The following is a 23448-nucleotide window of genomic DNA, read 5'->3' as shown; positions in this document are numbered from 1 at the left end:
CAAGGAGCACCCCGAGCCAGCGGGGCCCAGCAGTGCTCTGTAGCACTTTGAATCCTCCTCCTCCTGCTGCGGCTCGGGGTGCTCTGCCTCGGGGATCCACATCGGACATTGCTGGATCCCGCTGGCTTGGGGCTCCACGCGGCGCGCGCTGCTGGGCATTGCTGGCTCCCACTGGCTCGGGGCTCCACGCGGCGCACGCTGCTGGGTGTTTTCGCAAGGCCCTCTAGAACTGCACTTAGAACTACGGCTTATTTTCGGGGTATGTCTTATATTTTTTGAACGCATGAAAATCATGCCATGGCTTATTTTATAGGCACGTCTTATTTTATGAGAAACACAGTAGATCATAGCCTTGTCTAACGTGGCAACAGCAGCACTGTGACTCTACAAACGCATAGTTTGAGCTAAAGGTGAGCTATGATGTGGGGTAGAAATTTTCACAGTGCTTTATTTTTCAAGTTCATGAATGGATACCAATTGTAAATGTAATACCAGGCAAGCTTGACCGTTCCAAAGTTTTTAGCTTTGTTTGGTAAATATGAGTACAACAAATATGCGAAACTAGATCACTTTTTTGGTTCAGAACCTATTTCAGCATGACAACCACATTCTTTTGTGCCGAACCTTCTGGGGGCTGCATGTCATTGCTGGGCATGGCCAAAATCAAAAGTTTATAAGAGTACAGGATACAAATCTTTCGTTTCTCCAGTAGGTTACACGGTAGGCATGCAGAAATTAGAAGCTGTAGATCACATGCAAACAAAACACCCCTATCCACCCTTCATCCAGGCCGGCAAGAAGTGTGATCATAGTTCAAGGTCACATTCCAGCACAGAGAAAGCACTTGAGCAGGGCTGGTGAGAAGTGTCAGATGGGAAGGTGCTTAGGGAGAGTTTTGTGAAGAGACCTGGAGGATTGCATTTGCTCCCCCCCCCAAAAAAAAACCATATGAATTTCCCCAAACCTGCATTGGGATATCATTTTTTCCCCCAGTGAAAGCTGAAAAATGTCCCATGCAAATTAGGATACTTTCACTTGGGAATGTTTTTCCAATTCAAAATTATACATCAAGCACACATCACTGAAGGGCAGTTCCAGATCTGGAAATGTTAAAGGGTTCTGTTGTACTAATTCAGCCTGTAATTAAAACATATATAAAAGTGAAACAAGTTCATAGTGCTTCCCTTCCTCCACGTTCCTCTGTTGTATCTCCAGATTAGAAGATCTTCAGCAAAGAGACTTGTCCCCTTGTGCTCTGTAAAGCACCTTGCACACCAATGCAGCTAAATATCCACAAATTTAAATGAATTAATAAGATAATAATTAACATAACAAAAGAATGATGGGTATGCCTTAATCTTGGGTGCACTGAGTGTCACCCATTCCTACCCACTGTTCATCATTACAGAGAAAGAAATGGAATTGTTTAGGCTCTACCCAATTTCTCCATCCAACCTCCTATTTTGAAGATTGATTTAACAGAGATTATGTATTTGAATAAATGTGGTACAGCACAGTTCATTTGATGCTGGCATTATAACAGTGAGAAAGAGAGGCATACATGACCTTATGACTTCTCCCAAGGTTAGGAATCTGCTTTCTTTTTATAGACCTTCCCTAGGCTAGCAAACATCTGTCAGAAAATATACTTCTCAATCCTCAGAAATAACTCAATTAATATTCTTGGGCTGCAGTGCTTCGTAATACTGTGACATTATGAAAATAAGGCTTATCCAAATCTTAACTCAATACCCTGTGCTGTAATTCAATTGCAGGCAATCACACAAATATAGCACTAGTAAAAAAATAATAAGAATAATAATGGTATCTTTCTTCAGTATTAGGCCATTATGCAGATGAGATACTTCTCCAGAGTTAAAAATACTTAAATTGACAAATGATGTTGCTTTCCTTCTCTTCCCCAACCCCCTTTCCCCTGATAAACTGAGACACAGGACAGGAAGCTGAAAAGCATTCCTCACCACTTACATAGCAGGTGCCTTCATGAATATGTAAAGGTGATCGGAAGATACATAATCTGGGCTTTATACCTGAACAATGCAAACAGCTGTCATCATGCAGAAAGTAAAATATCATTCTACATCAGAGATTCTTTTTCGAGTTACTACCTATGCAAGTCACATTTGTGTTAGAGGAGGTTTTCGCTTACCCTACCGTTTTTCCTAAATAATGTACGGTATGTCAACATTAAACACTGAAACACTGGTTTTTGCTTGAAGAACTCATGTCCAATGCACACTCGGCCTTGGGCAAGTTCCCGTTTCTCAACCTAACCTACCTCACAGAGCTGTTGTGAGATTAAGACACCCACACCAACAGCATTCCTAGAGCACAAAATACAAATATAACTAGCAAACAGGAACAGCAGACGCACCCTTCTTGAGCAGCACTTGGGAAAGAGAAAAGAAGGGCAGTATCTACCTAGGTTTTACCACTTTCTACCCCATGCAGTGTGCTCAAATGTTTAACTATATCAGGCATCCCCAAACTGCGGCCCTCCAGATGTTTTGGACTACAACTCCCATGATCCCTAGCTAACAGGACCAGTGGTCAGGGATGATGGGAATTGTAGTCAAAAAACATCTGGAGGGCCGAAGTTTGAGGATGCCTGAACTATATCAACAACAAAGTTTATCCCCCACCCGCACAAACCGCTGCTCTAAATTAGGCTGCTGAAACAAGAGGGGGAAGCTTAGATGAAAACCAGGTGTGGTTGTTGTGTGAATGGACTGAGAGCTCAGTTCTAGTGCTGAAAACAAATACTTGGCCTGAGCATGTTTGAGTCCAGGGCGTTTCCCTTAATTCTGTGCCCATCCTTCTCAGCCTGGTTCTGGCTGGTGGACCCCAGGGTTCTAGTGGAAAACGAAAGCCTGAATTTTGTCTACCCTGGGCTTTGTGAGAGCTTACACACCATCACAATCACCACCACCAAACACACTTCTCCACTGAGACTGCTGGTTGCCAGCAGTACATTTGCAGCTGCATGAGGAAACCTCTCCAACAGGCTCCGACGACTGTGCACGCTCGCTCCCTTTGCAAACACACCAATGCAGATAATTATCTGAACAAAAACCTAGAAAGTATGTTAATATATTTTCCATTTCCTTGTCTGCTTAAGAGAATTATACTCTAGAAACAGGAAAAGGAAAGGGGAGGGGGGAGAACTGGACGTTACTGCTGCTTCCCTCTAGACATATGTCAGAACCACTGAAATGCAACAGATTTCATACTTTAGTCTGAGCATAATGGGCTGTGTTGAGAAAGCAGCTCCTTGCGGAGCAATCAAACTCTTGCTTAAGCTGCACTGCAATGTATGCAGTGGAGCGGGATTGTTGTCATCTGCTTAACGCTGTTTTTCATTGGCAGCCAGAGGGCCCACAATGCCTCGAAGGCCCAGTAGTTGGTCCAAAATTTGCCAAATACAGATACACACACAGTGGTGACTGGCCCAACAGGAAAAGGGTTGTGATAGTGGGGTTTCAATAATGCTATTATTTTTTGGATTTTATTGTTTTTATAAACTCTAAATATTCTCTGGTTATATAAAGTACTATTTTTAAAAAATCTTGTTTCGTATTGTGCGGCCAAACCCATTACACTTGTGTAGTTGCCACAGCAGTAGACCTTAAGAACCAGAACAGAATAACTCAAAAGTCAGCAATACTCCACACAAACAGTGTTTCCAGGCCTACGCTCTGAAGGGCTCCTGCAACTTCTAAGAGTTCGGCAGAAAGGAAATTTCTGCACATGTAATTATTACCATCATTGCAGATGGAAAAATTCTCATTCTTTCCAATTCTTAAAAGCAAGGCACTGGTAAAAGGAAGGCACTGGTAAATATTTTACAAAAAGGAAACTAAGCTGGGGGAAACGTAAGTTTTCCTGAGCCCAGTCCACATGCAACACCGAGCCAAAGCATGGCTTAAGTGTGGGTGTGCAAGTCTGCACATACTCACATCAAAAGCCATGCTCACTTCACTCCTCTGTTGCTGCATTACCCAGAAAATAATCCATCACTGGGCTTAGCATTATGTCCAAACCCAGAGTTGTGGCTTGAACTCCCCAGACAAACCATGAACAAACCATGAGCCTGAGCTCGCACATAACACTAGGCCAGCAGCAAGGCAAGGAGGTTTTTGCTGACATGTTAACACTTAGCCGTGGTTTGGCTTAGAGCAGGCATCCCCAAACTTCGGCCCTCCAGATGTTTTGGACTACAGTTCCCATCTTCCCCAACCACTGGTCCTGTTAGCTAGGGATCATGGGAGTTGTAGGCCAAAACATCTGGAGGGCCGCAGTTTGGGGATGCCTGGCTTAGAGTTATGTGCAAACCTGGTCTACAGCCAAGAGGTGCGTAAGACTGCCAGATTATCACGAAGATGTGGTGCTTTTCCTTTTCCTGTACCCAGGGTGCTTAAACTCTATGGCTGCACACACACCATGCATTTAAAGCCCACTTTACGTTTCCGTGCGCTGCTCTGGTTCGCCAGAAGCGGCTTTGTCATGCTGGCCACATGACCCGGAAGCTGTCTGTGGACAAACGCCGGCTCCCTCAGCCTATAGACCGAGATGAGCACCGCAAACCCAGAGTCATCCGCGACTGGACCTAATAGTCAGGGATACCTTTACCTTTACCTTTAATAAAGCTATTGTTACTTTGAGATTATCACCTGCTAATTGCTGCGGCTAAGCCTGCTATGGAAAAGAACGGGGTGGTTGTGGGTTGGAAGGGCTGGTAAATTAAGATTAATGTAGGAAAGTATTGCACAGTCCAAACAGGTGATGAATTGGTTAATTCCCAGCCACAAGAGTGTTTGGATGCAAACTGAGGCCAGCACAGCTGAGAGGCCTAATTGACAATCAGCTTGAGCTGGGTCACAGCCAGGTACAGATAAAGGAAGCTGGGAAAGATCCAAAGGGGGGGGGATTAAGGGAGGAAAACCTAAAGCTACACCAAAGAGGAGCAGTTCCTTAGGTAAAATGGTTCAGCCCCTGATAAGAACAAAAGTTGTGGGTGGGTGGGTCGGTGGATCCAGAATTGGATTCCACAGTCACTTAAAGACTCATTGTTAAAACCCTGTTTATGGAAGACAATCTTACTCGGCGAAGAAGAAGAAAAGAAGAAGAAGAAGAAGAAGAAGAAGAAGAAGAAGAAGAAGAAGAAGAAGAAGAAGAAGAAGAAGAAGAAGAAGAAGAAGAGTGAGTGTGTGTGTGTGTGTGTGTGTGTGTGTGAGAGAGAGAGAGAGAGAGAGAGAGAGAGAGAGAGAGAGAGAGAGAGAGAGAGAGAGAGAGAGAGAGAAGGAAGTGGGGATCCTGGTTTTTCCTGCTTAAGGAAGGCACAACAGGATGCTCACCAAATGGGGGCCAGGGACTAGCTACCGTGCTTCTCCGAAAATAAGACACCGTCTTATATTTATTTTTCCTTAAAAAACCCCACAGTGGCTTATTTTCAGGGGATGTCTTATTTTTTATTACGCGTCCAGCCTTGCCTCTTTCTTGGGGCCCTCCAGAACTGCGCCTATCACTATGTCTTATTTTCGGGGTATGGCTTATATTGCGCAAATGCTTAGAAATCCTGCTATGCCTTATTTTATGGGTATGTCTTATTTTAGGAGAAACAGGGTATATGCACACGCAAAACTTGAAAAGGTTCTAAAAAAGGTAGAAGTACCGTAGCAGCAGCAGCTAATCTCTAACCTGAAGGAGCGTCTCCACCCCCATCGTTCTGCCCGGACACTGAGGTCCAGCACCGAGGGTCTTCTGGCAGTTCCCTCGCTACGAGAAGCCAAGTTACAGGGAACCAGGCAGAGGGCCTTCTCGGTAGTGGCACCCACCCTGTGGTGTGCCCTCCCACCAGAGGTCAAAGAGAACAACAATTACCAGACCTTTAGAAGGCATCTCAAGGCAGCCCTGTTTAATGTTTGATTTTTGTATTTTAATGTTTTGTTGGAACCCGGCCAGATGGGCGGGATATAAATAATAAATTATTATTATTATTATTATTATTATTATTATATAACCTGTTTGCTTGATGTCCTCTTACCTGTTTTATTAATCTTGTACATTACTAGGTAGGCTGCAGTGAGGGAGACATAACTGAACAGACTACCAGTAGTACTATGCCTGTTCTAGGAGTGGTCTAACAAAAAAGAGCCAAAGTAGGAATCAATATTCTTAAGGATAGCAAATATGTTCTAGGCTCCCTTGCCACATAGAACTGCAGGGAACCATGCTCAACTCACAAGCAGCAGCAACCTACCGACCTCTGCAAGTGATTTTTAGGCTTGACTTAAGTTTAGCTTCAAGGGAGTATCTTGTTGATGAAACAAGAGAGACAAAGGAATCCTGAGTCTGAGTGAAGCAGGAATGGCACCGGAAGGCAAAGCGTTTTTTCCTCTTATGAACTATCTGCACTGAGGCATTCATTATTAAGAAGGTTCCTTGTATTAGTATTATATCAATATATGAAAACACACAACAGTAAAACTGACATGGCAATCTTTTGGTATTCTAAAAGGTTCTGGGAATTAGAACCAAAAAATATTCAGCAGAGAATCTCCAATCCTAAGCACTGAACTAGAAATATAAATAGCATCTGTGTATGGCAGCGTATACTTGTTTGTCTTGCTAACTAGAAATAATTGTCTGTCAGCAATTGTCATGCTACTCTGTAACATCTAGACACATCAAAGATGGGTTTTTAATCCCAGCCTGAAGGTTTCTTTCTCATTCTTTTAAGTGTGTTGTTATTGTTTTCAAGCCACCATTTGAAAAACTGCTGTCTTGAAGGCAACAACGTATTTAGGGCGCTTTTAGCATCCGCTGAGCTCCACTGCTGCTATTTGTCTTATAGACAATAAAGTACTAGCCAAACAATGGCTTGAATGTATCCAGCCTTTGTTTAAGATTAGTTACTTTGGGCAATTTCATGAAACTTTTTTGCATTCCTGGTTTTAATCCTATAAACTGCCAACAAGATCTTTGGAAATAATAACTTGCCAGATTCTGCAAGCCCCAAAATTTCTGCCACAGACCACTTTTACTTGTCGCCAGACCTTGTTGTTTCCACCGTTAAATGTAGTTATGTTTTATAGCAGAAAAGAGCTCATTGCCCCACTCACACTTTTGCCAAAATAAATTATAGAACAACAATCTTTCAAAGGAGGCCACACTACATAAAATTTAGGGTGGGTGAAAACATGATGGGTCGTGGCAAGGTTTTTATAGTCATCTGGATATAAGCTACTCATGGTTGGCTTTATAAAAGAAGCAGGAAATATTTAATGACAATTGAGATGATCCAAGATTCTGCGCATTTAGATACTAACTCAATTCAGGGGTGTCACTTTTGGGCACAGAAATGGGTTTGAAATATAGGTTCCAAAGTTTGATCTTTGATCAACTCAAAGATAAACTGCAAAAAAGGTATCTTAATACAAGTAATGGGACGTGGGTGGCGTTGTGGTCTAAACCACAGAGCCTAGGGCTTGCCGATCAGAAGGCTGGCGGTTCGAATCCCCGTGACGGGGTGAGCTCCCGTTGTTTGGTCCCAGCTCTTGCCCACCTAGCAGTTCGAAAGCACATCAAAGTGCAAGTAGATAAATAGGAACCGCTCCGGTGGGAAGGTAAATGGCGTTTTCGTGCGCTGCTCTGGTTTCAGTGTTCCGCTGCGCCAGAAGCAGCTTAGTCATGCTGGCCACATGACACGGAAGCTGTCTGCGGACAAACACCTATATTGGAAGCTGTCTGTGGACAAACACCCTCAGCCTATAGAGCGAGATGAGCGCGCAACCCCCGAGTCATCCGCGATTGGACCTAACGGTCAGGGGTAACTTTACCTTTAATACAAGTAATAAAAAATGCAATGTTATCAAATGCAGAACAGGTATCTTTGAGAAGTGGTGTGTGCCTCTGGCATACATCCTTGGTATTTTAGCCAATTTTAATTCTTCAAGAGTCTTAGTAAACTTAAGACTAATCCCATGAGTTTTGTAGCTGGCCACTGTCTTCCATCCACCTCTATTGCTGCTCCTGAATTTCTAGAGACTTCAGAATTCAAAATGTTTTTGGGTGTGTGTGAGAGAGAGTGTGTGTAGAGTCCCCTGAAGATAATCACTGGGTTGAAACAAGCCTATACATCCCTGTTCATTTACAGCACTTCTGTAGTCTCTTGCAGGTTTTAGGTGTCAATTGCCATGCCAAGTCGCTACCAGCCTAGACGGAGAGGATGTACACTGCTACCATTATGCCAGAGCAATGGTGGTAGCCATCAACTCTTACAACAGGTACTTCTGCTCTGTGTTCCCTCACTTCTGCCCTGGGTACGCTAAATGCTTCTTGTCAAATACAACAAGGTACAGTATACTTCTCCTGACATAGGGAGAAGAACTAGTTTCTCCAGTCTCTACAGATTCTGCATACCCTTTCTAGAGACACAGTAAAGGCAGGTGAGAGCCTCATTTTAAAACAAATCCGGTAGCTCTGGGATGCCTATAATGAGTTCACTACACTGTATGTCAGCTGGCTGTCCAACTAGATGCAGACACTGCATAAAACTATTCATATTAACCTATATTTCTAGAAGCTTGAGCTCTTGGAACATGTTTATAGGGATTCAAAACAACAAGAAAGTATATGAATCTCAACCTCAGGAGGGGAATACACAAGTAAGGATGGTGTTGGCAGAAGTCTGAGAGAATAGGACACCTAAGAAGAGGTGGAAAAGAGAAGGGTTGTATGTAGATGAGTGATAGATCAGGAAGTATTCTCTAGAATCAACAATGGAAGATCCTGTTTGTTTGTAAATGTTGTAGAAGATTCATTTTAGCTTCTGAATTTTCACCATATGCTCCCCACACATTTCCACACTTTTCTCTGCAATTGCAAAAGCTATGACCCTGGCGTGCTCTGGTCCATGGGGTCACGATGAGTCAGACACGACTCTTCAACAACAACAAACAACAACAACAAATGACCCTAAAGACATATAAAAAATCTTCAGATGCAAAATTCTGTACCAGTTTCTGACCTTACAGCAAAAGTTCTATCTGTGCACTGCTACACCTGGCATAAGCACCATTCGGACCCAGGCTTATCTCACAGTAAACAAGAGACTTTGGGGGCTGAAATAATGTGTTAGACAACGGTGCTCAACCCAGACCACTTTTCTTATTGAAAATAAGCAGCTGTAAGGTCCCAATATAGAGTATGGACTTCTGCTGATTTTCTACTGGGGCTAACAAAACCAAAACGCACTCCCTGCTGGCTGTATTTTGCTTCCAAAATTGCTGCTTACTGCAAATAATCTGGATCAGGAGCACATTCTGGATCAGGGTCCACTGCAGCTTTTTCTCCAAAATACAAACCACCAAATAAAGTATGTTTACTTTAACAGGTGGCTATCGTTGAATGTAATTTGGTTATCTGGCTCGGACTGCAAGAAGATCAAACCTATCCATTCTGAAGTTAATCAGCCCTAATGCTCACTGGAAGGACAGATCCTGAAGCTGAGGCTCCAATACTTTGGCCACCTCATGAGAAGAGAAGACTCCCTGGAAAAGACCCTGATGTTGGGAAAGATTGAGGGCACAAGGAGAAGGGCACAACAGAGGCAAGATGGTTGGACAGTGTTCTCGAAGCTACGAACATGAGTTTGACCAAACTGCGGGAGGCAGTGAAAGACAGGAGTGCCTGGTGTGCTATGGTCCATGGGGTCATGAAGAGTCGGACACAACTAAACAACAACAAACAACAACAAGCTATGTAACTGGAGGGACGCGGGTGGCGCTGTGGTCTAAACCACTGAGCCTCTTGGGCTTGCCGATCATAAGGTTGGTGGTTCGAATCCCCATGACGGGGTGAGCTCCCGTTGCTTGGTCCCAGCTCCTGCCAACCTAGCAGTTCGAAAGCACACCCAAAAGTGCAAGTAGATAGACCGCTCCGGCGGGAAGGCAAACAGCGTTTCTGTGCACTGCTCTGGTTTCGGTGTTCCGCTGCGCCAGAAGCAGCTTAGTCATGCTGACCACGTGACTCGGAAAAACTGTCTGCAGACAAATGCCGGCTCCCTCGGCCTGTAAAGCGAGATGAGCGCCACAATCCCAGAGTCGTCCACGACTGGACTTAACTGTCAGGGGTCCTTTACCTTTTTACCTTTAGCTATGTAACTAACTCCCAACTTCTAGATTTCCTTTTTGTCCCTACCTATTCTTTCCCGCCCTCCTTTTCAGCCATCTCTTAATGGCTAGGCTTGCTCAGTAGAGAGAAGGGATGGATTGGGGTCAGTGAGTGCATACATAATTTTGCAAGCTTTAAGAGTCTGTCAAGTCCTCCAATACTGTGGCAATTTCTTACTGAGCAGCAAGCTATCATGCCTGACAGTTGCTGCAGAATTAAAGCGGCAATGCTAAATGGGAAAAAGATATATATGTGTTCTGCTTGATAGTTAACACAGAAAGCCGCCACCAAAAAAATTAAAGTGCAGCTGGTGCATTCATCAGCGTGAAGGAAATATTGCACCTTTAGGATCTTCTCTCTCATGCAAACACACAAGTGTGTTACTCTATGAAAACCTGAAGGGAGCTATTGCTGCCCCTTTAGAGAAACATTCATTATTCTACAGCAGTCTACAAACATGTTCATGTTATTCCAAAAATATTGCAGTTGCAAGTCAACCACTGATTCTCTTTTTAATCTTTCTTTTTTCCTTAAGGGAACATTTATCATCGCCATTGACTGATTACGGAATATTTGGAACTGCCAGCCTTAATTGAAAATGCCACTAAATATAGAAACTCATTTTTAAGTATATAGTTCTTAAAGGACAACATGGGCAGCCCAATCCGCAGCCTACTTAAACTGAATTATTTGCATTTGAACAGGCTTAATTAACAGGTTCAATTCCAGTGATTTCAACAGGACAAAGTGAACTTAAATCAAAGTGGGTTTTTTTTAAGCTGAACTGTAAATTGCCACACCGAACACAAATATCTGAATGTCACAGCCAAGAAAGACTTGCAATTGGAAGAAAGGGGCTGTGTAAATGTGTGACAATATTGTAATGGTAACAGGTAAAGAATGACAACTGATTTGGCAAAGGACCACACAAATAAAACAAATTACAAGCTGTTCTGCTTTACTATTAATAACAGAACGAACAATTCAGATTTATGTAACACAGCATCACAAGAAAGCCCAGTGCCCAGTGTGTGTCAGTGATAAAGGTAATGCTCATGTTTTAATCCAAACACTAAAGCAAACTCTGGCAAAACCACAGCTCTGTGGAGATAGTTCTAAATGTTTATTGTACAGGACGAGTTTCTACCATGCCAACACATCTTTGGGCATGAGAATGAGCATGTTTCCTGTAATCTACCAGATTAATTTTAAACCTACCGTAAATCATTCAAAGTATTTTTTATTACTTTATTGTGTTTTCAACGGCATATTCTTGAGTGTTCAAGTTAAAACAAACAAAACAGGCTAGATAAAAAAAAGAGTTGGGGACCCTTGGGTGCAGTCTTGTGAGATCTGAAAACTCTACTGGACAGGTGAAGTTGCTTGGTGCACATTTTACCTCTTTACACACACACACACACACACACACACACACACACACACACAAACACAAACACACACACAAACACAAACACACACACACGTGTTCAATAATGTAACTGAGACAACTGTAGCAGCAAGGAGCGCTGTGAGAATTTGTTGGAATGATACCTATTGCAGGCCTCTAGAATTTCACTGGAAGAGATAGCAAAGACGCTAGGGAAAAATCCTGGAAGATCATAATGTACTCATGAGCCCAGAAAGAAGTAAGATTATATCCCAAGATCATAGGGTTGTGGAAAGCCTGATGATAGTTTATTCATACTTCCTACTCTTAGAAAAAGTCCTTTGGTACAGATTCCGTTGGCAAGCATCTTCCTAGGGCGCTAACCAAGGTTTCTGACTTTTAACTAGTCAGCATATCTAGGGATGTGGATTTGGCCTCTTCGTGCACGGGGAAGCTTGCCAGCCGCATTATCTTTGTGAAAGCTCTCTTATTTTTTGCTGACAGCACTCAGTATGGTACATGGGAGACCTTGCTCCTTTATGAAGGAGGAAGACACATAAGGAACAGAAGAAGAGGGAGAAAGGGAGGGGGGGAATTGCCAAAAATCAAGCTGCACACAATGATCTAATAAATAAAAAAAACAACCACAAATTAATCTCTAGAGAGAGGCTGAGAAGATGCCATTCCAAAAGCACGGTACAAGCAAAGAACTGATTATACACTCAGAACTTTATAGATAATGACTACCAGTGACTTTCACTGAGCTACAGACCTTCTTCCTCCGTTGACTGAGAAATAAGTCCAGTGAGTCCGGTTGAACTTACTAGGTACTACATAAATGGGTGTGGGATTTCAGCTAAAACATTTCAAACAAATAAAAAGAAGCTTAAAAGCTGGTATAGGAACATGCCTTCACCTCACAAATTTGTTTGAGGCATCTTGCAAAATACTTTTTTATTTATTTATGCTGGTTAGCTGACTGGGGGGAGATATTTTGTCATTCTCATGGTACTGTGGTGTAAAGGAAACCTGATTTATTGTGGTAGCTTGATTTTTTTCAGATTGTTTGATTTTATTGCGTGCCATATATTTTTACGTTGTACCCTGCCTTGGAATTGATTTTAAAATGAAGAGTGGGTTATAAATTACCTAAATAAATGAAAAGGTTTTCGACTGGATCCTATACATGGGGTGCTTGGGAGAAAGCCCTTCTGAACTCGCTATGACATTTCCATTGTATCCGATATTAGTCTTGGATATGAGTAGGCCCACTGAAATTAAAGGACATTAGTAACTTGAGTAGGCACATTTATTTCAGTGGGTCTACTATGAGTAACACTTTGATACAACCCCATGTATTGATGAAACCACTTGAGGCATGCAAAACTCTATTTCCAGAGCCTTTCAGTAGTTGTAAAGTGTCGATACACTTTTTAAAGAGATTATCTTTGATAATCTTACAAATACACTTCTAAAACTCCACAAGCATTCATATCATTGGCTGCAAAACACACCGTACATTTAAATCACATGCCCCCAAAATAGTCTTGGAAACTGTAGTTTGTTAAGGGTATTGGGAATTGTACAGTTCCCAGGAACCTTGTAGGGGGAGAAGTTTCAAATATATGGTGTGCATCCAGCAATTGTCTCCAAACTATCCCAGAAAACAAGACGATGAATCCTGTAAACTGTTACCTCAGGGCTGAAAAGCTTGAGACTCATAAATATTCAAAGAACACCTGGCTTGGGGACTTAAGATCTGTTACATCAAACCTCAAGAACAGGCACCCCCAACCTGCGGCCCTCCAGATGTTTTGGCCTACAACTCCCATGATCCCTAGCTAACAGGGCCAGTGGTCGGGAAAGATGGGAACTGTAGTCCAAAACATCTGGAGGGCGGAAGTTTGGGGATGCCTGCTCAAGAACCTTGGCTCAGCCACACAAGCTTCATACTTCAGTGTCGATGGAAGTTCTTGCAGACTTATGGAAGCACCAAATAAACCTACTAGAAAAAAGGCAAGCATATTTTCAAAGAGATGAAGAACTTGGCCATCAACTGTACTCAGGTGCTTCTACTTTTAATCACTTTATTTTCTTACATGTCCAGTCCCCACCTCTCTTCCACCATGGAAATCTGCCACAGTTCCCAGTTCTCATGGTTGTACAGAAACTTGTTGCTATTGATTCAGAGAGTGAAGAGCATTGGCATGTAGATGTGCGGTAACCGGAATATCCATAAAGCCATTATGTTTCTTAATCCAGCCCTGTGTTGGACTTCTTCCTTTACCAATGTCTTAGAACAAGTCAAATGACCAGCTCGACAGGCAGCCAACTTAGGCTTGGTACGTTTCTCATGAATGCAGAACAGGCAAACTATATCTGGCCATCGAGTTTATATTTTTATGATGGCTAAATAGAGTTTCTCTCTCTCTTGTCTCTTATAAATATCAGTGAACAGAAGAGTATACATGGAAGGAAGCCCTACTGAAATCAGTGAGAATGACTTCCATGGAATATGATTGCAGGATCACACCTTCCTAGAATATCATACGGTACTGCCACTGCTGTACTTTAAGCAAAGCGCTTACACATCTCTCCCGTTCTCAAAATAGACCAGAAACACCTCCAGTGAAGTTTACAGCAGTGTCATAAAATTAAGCCTCAGTGCTTACCTTGAGACCTGTCATTTAGAGTGCACAGCACATTTACACCTTCTCTGAGAGATTAGGCTAGCTTACACACAGGGGACATGGATAGGTTTCCTGATAAGCTTTTGGAGCCCCTTGTCTGGATGCAGCTCAGCTTCCAGCTCACATTAAAGAAAATAACCGAATCAGAAATCTTGAATTCCATCCGTGGGGCCTTTAAGGAGGAACATTATCAGCTGGCTTAAACTCTGCCATTTAGAAACACACATTCCGTCTCTTTCTTTTTTTAAATCAAGGGTTAAAAACCTGGGCCTATAACACGACAAAAGAAAATTGCATCCACTATTTGTGCATTACTTGTCTATCCTGATGTCCCTTTGGAAAACTCTTAGTCAGTTTTTCATCCATCCTTCAACCACACTGAGGCCTACTTATCTCTTGCAAGGCAACAGCATCAAGTGCCTGCATAACATTATTCAGATTACTGATAGTCGTTCAACGTGTAGTACTTATTAACGATGAGAAACAACAATGTCTGAAGTGCTTTACTCTTTTTATTTGTGTTTTCCCTTTCCTTCAGTAACCTTGCAACATAACTATTGTTCCCATTTTACAGATAGGGAATCAAAACTGATAAAAATGACCAAGACCCAAGGTATGAACAACTTGTATGGGATTTGATTCCAGGCCTCTCCAACATAAATGCACCACCTTTGATTGCGATGAATCCTCAAAAGTGGCAGAAAAAAAATGGATGAGGACTCTTAAAGCAAAATCTCCTACTACTTCTCAGTTGAGCAAATCAAGCCATCAAAAGCAAAAGAAAATAACTAGCTTTTGTACTCTATAAGGCAGGTTTATCTTGCCTGGGCTGGATTGGTCCCACGGAGATCCCTCCGTGGGCCGGATCACTCGCTGCGCCGGTTTAGCGCAGCACGCAACTTGGTTTGGGGGTGGCTTGTGGGCCAGTCAAACAATCTCCACGGGCCGTTTCCAGCCCATGGGCCTTACGTTGCTGACCCCTGCTCTAAGGTAACATACACTTGTGGTGATTAGTGTAGAAAGCAGAACTAGTTCTAAGCAAAAGGGAATTTCTAAAACAATAAATACACCAAGGGCACCTGCAGGATTTTCCTGGTGGGGGCAGGAGGGAAGGGTACATACTCCAAATAAATAAACAAGCAAATGAAGCTAAAACCAGGGAACAGGTCTATTATTTCTGGTAGATGTGATGACTGAGTTATGGTGACGCCTGGGTATATCCAGCCTCTGACAAACCAGTACAGGCAGGTCTACTCTCCATTGTTTCCCAATGGGTAAAAACCTATTGTCCATCTATGGGTAGACATAGCATCAACTAACTGTTGAAACTCTGCCTTTTTTGCCTTGCCTCCCTTCACCCACTCCAGACCTTCATTAATTGCATTGGTGCTACAATCAACTTCACACACACAAACACACTGCAATTGCTTAAAAAAAATAAATCAGTATGCCAGGATAACAACACTGAACTACAGCTCCCTGCTCCAACCAGCAAAGTGGTATAACACTTGGCTACTTTGCAAGGCTAGCATAATAAAGTCAGAGCATAAGAAGAGGCTGCTGGATGAGGCCAATGGCCCATCTAGTCCAGCATCCTGCTCTCACAGCAGCCACCCAGATGCCTTTGGGAAACTTGCAAGTGGGATTGGAACGCATGACAGCTCTCCCCTCCTGTGGTTTCCAGCTGCTGGGACGCAGAGACAATACTACCTCCAACTGTGGAGGGAGAGCAAAAGGTAAAGGTAAAGGACCCCTGGATGGTTAAGTCCAGTCAAAGGCGACGATGGGGTTGCGGTGCTCATCTCGATTTCTGGCCGAGGGAGCCGGCGTTTGTCCACAGACAGCTTTCTGGGTCATGTGGCCATCAGGACTAAACTGCTTCTGGTGCAATGGAACACTGTGACGGAAACCAGGGTGCACGGAAACGCCATTTACCTTCCTGCCACAGCAGTACCTATTTATCTACTTGCACTGGTGTGCTTTTGAACTGCTATGTTGGCAGGGGCTGGGACAGAGCAACAGGAGCTCACTCCATCATGGGGATTCTAACCACCGACCTTCCGATCGACAAGCCCAAGAGGCTCAGTGGTTTAGACCACAGCGCCACCCACGTCCCTGGAGGGAGAGCATAGCCAACCTGGCTAGTAGCTCTTGATTGACTTATACTCCATGAACCCAAAGTCACAGCCCTGCCCCCAAGTACAGGTACAATTGTGGGTGTTGCCTCCATTGGTAAAGTGGCACAACGGTCACTTCTCCACAGCACAAAAGCCATTTTTAAAAACCAGCAAAAAGCTTTCTTCTCTTGAGAGTAGAATGGAGTAGCCGATATGGTCCCTGCCAGATTTTGTGGACTACAACTCCCATCATCCCTTACCCCTGGCTGTGCTGGCTGGGAGTTGTAGTCCGAATCATTTGGAGATCATTGCGCCTGCTATATACCTGGCCCAGGCAATAGGGCATGTCATTCTAGCCTTGTCTGCGTCTAATTGGTTAGGTTTGCTTTCCTAGATGTCAGCCGTTGCTATGACTTCATTCGTTGACTAAAATGATAACACAAAGGTGGGAGGGGGATGTATTCTCACAAAACAAATGAGAAAATCCCAGGTTCATCCCCTGGCATCCCCAGGTAGGGCTGGGAATCTGAATATTACCTCTCATGTCCCTCCCTTCTGGAACACTTGTGAATCACACTCAACAGAACTCTCAGAAGCAGCGAAAAGCGCATCATTCCATCGGTAGAGTTTGATGGACCTTGATCATGTCGACTGCAGGCACTTATGCCCTATGTGCCAAACATGCCAGCTCCATCTTCAGTCAACACACCCATTACACAAGATGCCTACACAATCTTAGGAAAGGGTCTGGTTGAACAAAGTGGCATGCCTCTAAGAATGATAATGATAACCCACATCATCTAAAAACCTAGTTCCTGTGCTACATCACGTACTCCATGCAACCTTGGATGCACACCATTTGCAAGTGAAACATGTCTTCTGTGTTTTGTGGCAGAGCTGCTTGCTACTCATTCATGCAGGGTACATGGTTGACAACATATGGCCCGGTGAAACCCAAGTGTGTTTAATCAAGTGTGATTTGGTTCTAGTAACTTCAAGAAGGCTAAGCTGACTTAAGTATGCTGCGGGTTGTGAATCAGGCTGTTTGCTAGGGAATTGATTCATTGCAGAGAGTGGTTTATTGGTTTGTTCTTATTATGCATTTTGTGTTTTTTTTATTTTTATGTTTCTATGCTGTGAACCGCCCTGAGATCTTCGGATGAAGGGCAGCATACAAATTTAATAAATAAATAAATGAACCGGAATACATACATAAGCAAGGTCAAACGACGCAACGCAGATTCTACGCGCACAGAGCCCTTAATTCACGAAAATGATGCCCCATAACTGCTATAAAGGAGGAGTTGGGAACCTTTTCCAGCCCGCATGCCCACACAAGCAACATCCTGGGGGCCACAGGCCAGTGGTTAAAAGTGGGCAGAGCAATGGGTCCGATACTTGCATTTGCACCAGGTGCTAAAATCTAACCACACAAAAGTCAAGGGTTTTGACACGCCTCCTCATTCAGGCTATGAAGAGACATGATCAGAATTCAAAGACACATTCCAGGCAGGCAAAAGCACTGAAACAGTGTGATCCAGGCTCAGTGGCAGGTGCAGAGAGGCAGGTCAGACAGAGAAACCTACAATTCCCCACCCCTGCTATATTAAGTACTGTATGTGCTTACTGTGGGTTAAACCACTGAGCCTAGGGCTTGCTGATCAGAAGGTCGGCGGTTCGAATCCCTATGACGGGGTGAGCTCCCATTGCTTGGTCCCAGCTCCTGCCAACCTGGCAGTTTGAAAGCACATCAAAATGCAAGTAGATAAATAGGAACCGCTACAGCGGGAAGGTAAATGCCATTTCCATGTGCTGCTCTGGTTTTCCAGAAGCGGCTTTGTCATGCTGGCCACATGACCTGGAAGCTATACGCCGGCTCCCTCGGCCAATAATGCGAGATGAGCGCGCAAGCCCAGAGTCGGTCACGACTGGACCTAATGGTCAGGGGTCCCTTTACCTTTATGCTTAGGCTGCAATCCTCAACACAATCATTAGGGATTAAATCCTATTGAATGCAGCTGAATATACTTATGGGTAAACACGTTTAGGATCATGCCGCACCCAACAGCTTTGTAGCAGCTTCGTACCTATGTTTACTCAAAAGTAATTCCATCTGAATTCAAAGCAGTTTACTCTCAAATACGGTGAGTTTGGGATTATTGCCTTAGTGCTTGTATAAAGATTATTTCACGAAGTGGTAACAGTTGTTGCTATTTTTCCAGAGAAAGATGAATTGGAGCGACTACTGTATTATTAAAATGATACTCTGGCTGGTGAAATGTAGCAAGTTAGAGTCACTCAGAAAGAACCTTTAATAGGGCAGGTACTTCAGCTTGAAAGATCTAACAATCACATCTGTTCCCACGTTTTGGATAGTCTTCCTCAAAGGTGACTTTTAGGCAAACAAACACTTTTGCACATATGAAATCTACTCAAGTTCCCCTTTAATGTGCAAAGGATATTTGCAGTCTTAAAACTGCAATGACACGCCCTGCAGTAATGTGTCAAGATTTAAGCTATATTAGCGATGCTAGTATAAAGTGACTTTTCCCAATTTCCCAACACTTCCAATTACTTTAGAGATCAGTGGAAGAAGCAGGTCCTTAGGTAAGTCCTCTTACAAACAACAACTATGCTTGTTTCTACTCTGAATAAGTGAGCATGAGGCCTTGCGACCCAATCCCATGGTTGTTTACAATTCCACATCCAAATTATGGTACTTCAAAGGGATTTGCTTACAAGAAATTTTGCATAGGATTGCTTCAGACATTAAATTCACTGGAAACATTTGCCTTTAAACAAAAAAAACACACACTACTTTATCAGAGCAAAGCCACTCCATATGATATAATTCCGCAACTCATAAATGAATGGCAGATTCACTGTAGATTTTCAATATTGGCTGGATAAACAATTTCTTTAAAATAATCCAAGCTACAGTAATCAAATTTGTTAGTTTGCATATGAAATCAAAAGAATATATATATATATATATATATATATATATATATATATATATATATAAATAATTTGACTAATTTCATAGCAGCATCAAACACTCTGAAATAAGCATACTTTCACTGAAATCTTGTGTATGTTTACTGACCTGGGAGTAAGCCCTATTTAACATAGTAGGCCTTACTCCTGAGCAAGCACACATAAGACTGCACAACCACATCAAGAATGAACTTGATCCATCTATGTGTCTAAGTTGCTAATCACATCCCACTTAGTCAATATACATTGGAGGCGAGTTCCACACATTAGCCATCTGTTCTCTGCCTCAGAATTTCAACCTGCACTTTTATTATTTTTGAGGAATTCTGCACTGGCTCTACAAGTCTGATGCGTTTAATGTGTGCTGAAATGTTACCATTATTAACAGCATGCTTCTGTACATTGGCACAGTCTTCTGTGCATAAGGGTGGTACATTCAACATACTGTAGCAATCTTCCAGCCTCTCCCTGTTAGCTTAGAAAATGCCAAATCGATGTGCATAAAGCTTGAATAAGTCAATATTGCTTTAACCCTTGCTACAGTTGAGGTTTTTGCAGAACTGGCAAAAGGCACCGTCAGTATAAAGGCATGTAAAGAAGGCTAGCAACCCCAGCGATTTGGTCCTTGAGTCCTCTCCTCCCTCAGAAAGTGTTAAAAGAAAAATACAATGTCAACACCAGCTCCTCCCTGCTGATGGAAATGGTATGAGTGCAGTTTTACTTTCTGGCTAGAAGCCCTCATAAAACCGTTACACACACAGAGGGGACGATGACTAGGAATGGAAGAAGAAAAAAACACATTCTACATTTTGAACTATTCCAGTCCCCAATTTGAGACATACTGGGGACCCCACCCCCTTGTATTCAAACCGTTTTTTCTAATAACCTTCAAAAAATTAAAAAAAGATCAGCCTTTTTCAAAAACAAAACAAAACACCATATTCAGCAAGGGTTAGCAGCATTCCTTTCTCAGGCATTTGAACAGCCAGCAGGAGAGATGTATTCTGACTTATGCCTGAGAAATATCGAACCACATGAAATCTTACTGAAAATGTGTGTGGTTTCTGAATGCACACATTCCAAGTCAGCAACAAATGCAGGGGTTCCAAAACGCATACCTAAAATGCCATCCCTTCTCAGTATTTATTATCCAAAGAATAAGAAAACAACCATAGGAAAAACGCATAATGCCCTTTGTAAACTTCCTGGAGCATCAGAATGGACCAAACCGTAGAAACATTGCACCCTCTTCAATAAAAACAAGAAAATTAAATTACGCAAAAGCATAAAAACAAAATGAAAACCCCCTCTGACCCCCTCTGTTACTCAGTTTCAGAAATAAGCAAAATAATCTGTTGGTAAAAACAAGTGATAAAGGAACACTTACTATTCACATCTGAAACTTGATTAAATAACGAATCTCACACATGGGCTTTGTATTATGTCACTGGATGTGTTCAAATAGCATTTGCACCAACATATATGGTAGGTGGGGGGGGAGGTGTTTTTGTCCTTTTCTTTTTTAGTAAAACTGTATTATCTTGGCAGGCTGAGAGAGAGTCCTTGTAAGCCCAGCCCTAAAGATTTTTCCATCCTCCGTAATAAAGCATGCAAGCAACATTGGAGCGGCAGATCTTCCTGCCAAAAAAGCCTCATTCCTCTCTATCTCTCCCAGCACTGTGGCAGGAAGAAGAGCAGAATAGCGAGAAAGGAAAGGAGGAGATAGGGTTTTCTTTTGTCACCAGCCGAACACAACCTATATATTTATACACAGCCAGCCCAAATGGTACCGGAGGAGGAGGAGAAGGAGAAGAAGACAACAGGCGCCATCAAGAATCAATGGGCTCTTCCCCACCCCCTCAGCAAAATGACATTAATAACCAGTTTCCTAAGAAACTAAAAAGCAGGGGAAATAAATGTAGCAATCTCTTTCTCATCCTCCCTCCCCTTTTTGGGCCAAAAGCTTCAAGGAGAAAGAAGATGGGGGGGATGGAGGAATCTCAGCAGGGATTTTTTCACACACACACACAGCATTTCTTAGGCTATGTCACACACATACGAGGAGAAACTGACACCCACAGGAAACAATTACAACATGCCACATCCACACACACACACAAATGGGATGGCGAGACGAGCTGGAGGCGAAAGGTTACACACTGCAGAGGGGACAAATCAACCTTCCAGAGATCATTTCAGATGCCGCCAGTTGCTCGCTCGCTCACGCTCTCTCTCTCTCACACACACACTCCTAACCTTGCACACCCCACCCTACCTTCCCTTCCTCCTCAGATCTCTCCCCCCCCCCAACACCACCTTCAATTCCCCAGAGGAATGGATGTTTCCCTCTCCACCTACACCCTCCCAGCACTTTTGATGCTGCGGCTCAGCTGTGCACAGGGGAGGCACCGCGGAGGGCGAGGAAGAAACGGCTTTTAAAAAAAAACCCACAATGTGCATTATTTTATTTTCTTTTTGGTGCACTTACCTTCCGATAATTCCAGCTCCAGCTCAGCCAAGCGGGCTCTCACTTCCAGCGGCAGAGGGAGGCTCTCCAGGCTGCGATCCGCCATACTCGATCCAAGGAGATCTCCTCTCTTCCTCTCCTCTCGCTCTTGGCTGTGGCTTCTCTCCTCCTTTCTCTCCCTTGCGCTGCTGCGCGGATGTGGGTCTGGCTCTTTGTTTGCAATACACACCGGCAGAGAGAGACACACACACAACACGCAATCGAAGAGGAGGAGGAGGAGGAGGAAGACGTGCCGGGGGGGCGGCGGAATGGAAAGGGAGGGCGGCAAATTAAAAACAAAAGCACCCAACCCTCCCCCCCGCGCGCTGGGGTGGCGGCGTCGGGGGCCTCGGGTCCTCTCCGGCGGTCTCAGCGGGGCACAAAGCGAGGAATCCACGCAGAGCCCAGCTCAGCTCAGCTCAGGCAGGGATGGGGTGGAGGGAACGCAGAGATTTTCCCCCTCCTCCCTCGCCGCCTGCTGCTGCTGCTGCTTCTGCCTTCAGTGGAGCCCCGCCATGGCTGCTGTTGCTGCTGCTGCCGCCGCCTCCTCTTCTCCTTCCTCCTCCTCCTCTTTCCCCCTCGCAATCCTTTCGCATGGAGCTGAGCGGGCCCGCTGCAAGCTCGCCACAGACTCACGCACAGCGCGCCAGGGCGCAGCGCTCTCTCGCCTCGCTCGCTCGCTCCACCCCGGCCGCACGGCGGCTGCTGCTGCTGCTGCGGCTGCTTTTTCGGCGGCGGCGGCGGCGGCGGCTGGAAACTGCGGAGCCGCTGCCGAAAGCTGCCGCTTCTGCTTCTGTCACCCGCGCACGTGACCCGCCTGGGCGCAGCTGTCCCCTAGAGGGAGCGCGGGAGCACCCAGCCCCTCCAGGGAAGCCTGCGCGCGCTCTTGAGGCGCCCGGCGCTGTGCTGGCTGAGAGCTTCTTCCCGCGCGCGCAGCAGGGTCAGCTCTTGTGAGGGCAGAGGCAGCGGATGGAGAAGGCACACAACAACAACAACAACAACAACAACAACAACAACAACAACAACAACAACAACAACAACAACAACAACAACAACAACAACAACAACAACAACAACAACAACAACGCCTTTCATATGCAACTCCTAGGGGACCAAGGACCCTTGGCTGCCCCCCAATAAAATGTTTTTTTATTCAATAAATTATGTTTTGGTCAACTTGGCATCCCTGGGCACAAGAGGTTCTTTTTGGCACCCAAGGCAGCAGAAGTGGCTCGCATCCTCCTTCCGGGCAATAAAAAAATATATACATTATTCGCTGCCTGTTCACGGCCACCCAAAGTAAGCTGTCTGATGTAGCTGCCTCACCTCACTCTACCTAATGTCAGGGCTGGAACTGTTTCTTTCTCAAATGTATATAGCCTGCTGTGTTAAATCCCTTCGCAAAATGGTTTACAAGTTGGAAACAAAATAAAAAAATTCCTTCAGTAGCACCTTAAAGACCAACTAAGTTTTTTTTTTTTTTAAGTTGGAAACAGTTCTAGCATACGAAATAACGATATGGCTGTTGATTTTATAAAATAAAAAAAACAGTAAAAA

General features: G+C 43.9%; 1 protein-coding gene across 5 annotated transcripts in view; it reads right to left on the bottom strand.

Annotated features, from left to right (window-relative positions):
* DIP2C (disco interacting protein 2 homolog C) overlaps positions 1 to 22651 on the bottom strand; it is a 324193-nt gene extending 301542 nt beyond the window's left edge. For 4 of the 5 annotated variants that reach the window (XM_035128998.2, XM_035128997.2, XM_035129000.2 and 1 more), the window contains exon 1: positions 21874 to 22651. In XM_035128998.2, the coding sequence (XP_034984889.1) occupies positions 21874 to 21958 (85 nt within the window). In that variant the 5' untranslated portion in view covers positions 21959 to 22651. The remainder of the gene's footprint in view (positions 1 to 21873) is intronic. The other variant, XM_035129002.2, reaches the window with a different exon arrangement.
* Between the last annotated feature and the right edge of the window lie 797 nt (positions 22652 to 23448).

This window comes from Zootoca vivipara, chromosome 12 (genome assembly GCF_963506605.1).
Source record: "Zootoca vivipara chromosome 12, rZooViv1.1, whole genome shotgun sequence".
In the NCBI taxonomy this organism is placed as follows: domain Eukaryota; kingdom Metazoa; phylum Chordata; class Lepidosauria; order Squamata; family Lacertidae; genus Zootoca; species Zootoca vivipara.
The sequence above is the reverse complement of the archived record's forward strand: the minus strand, read 5'-3'. Positions and strand labels throughout refer to the sequence as shown.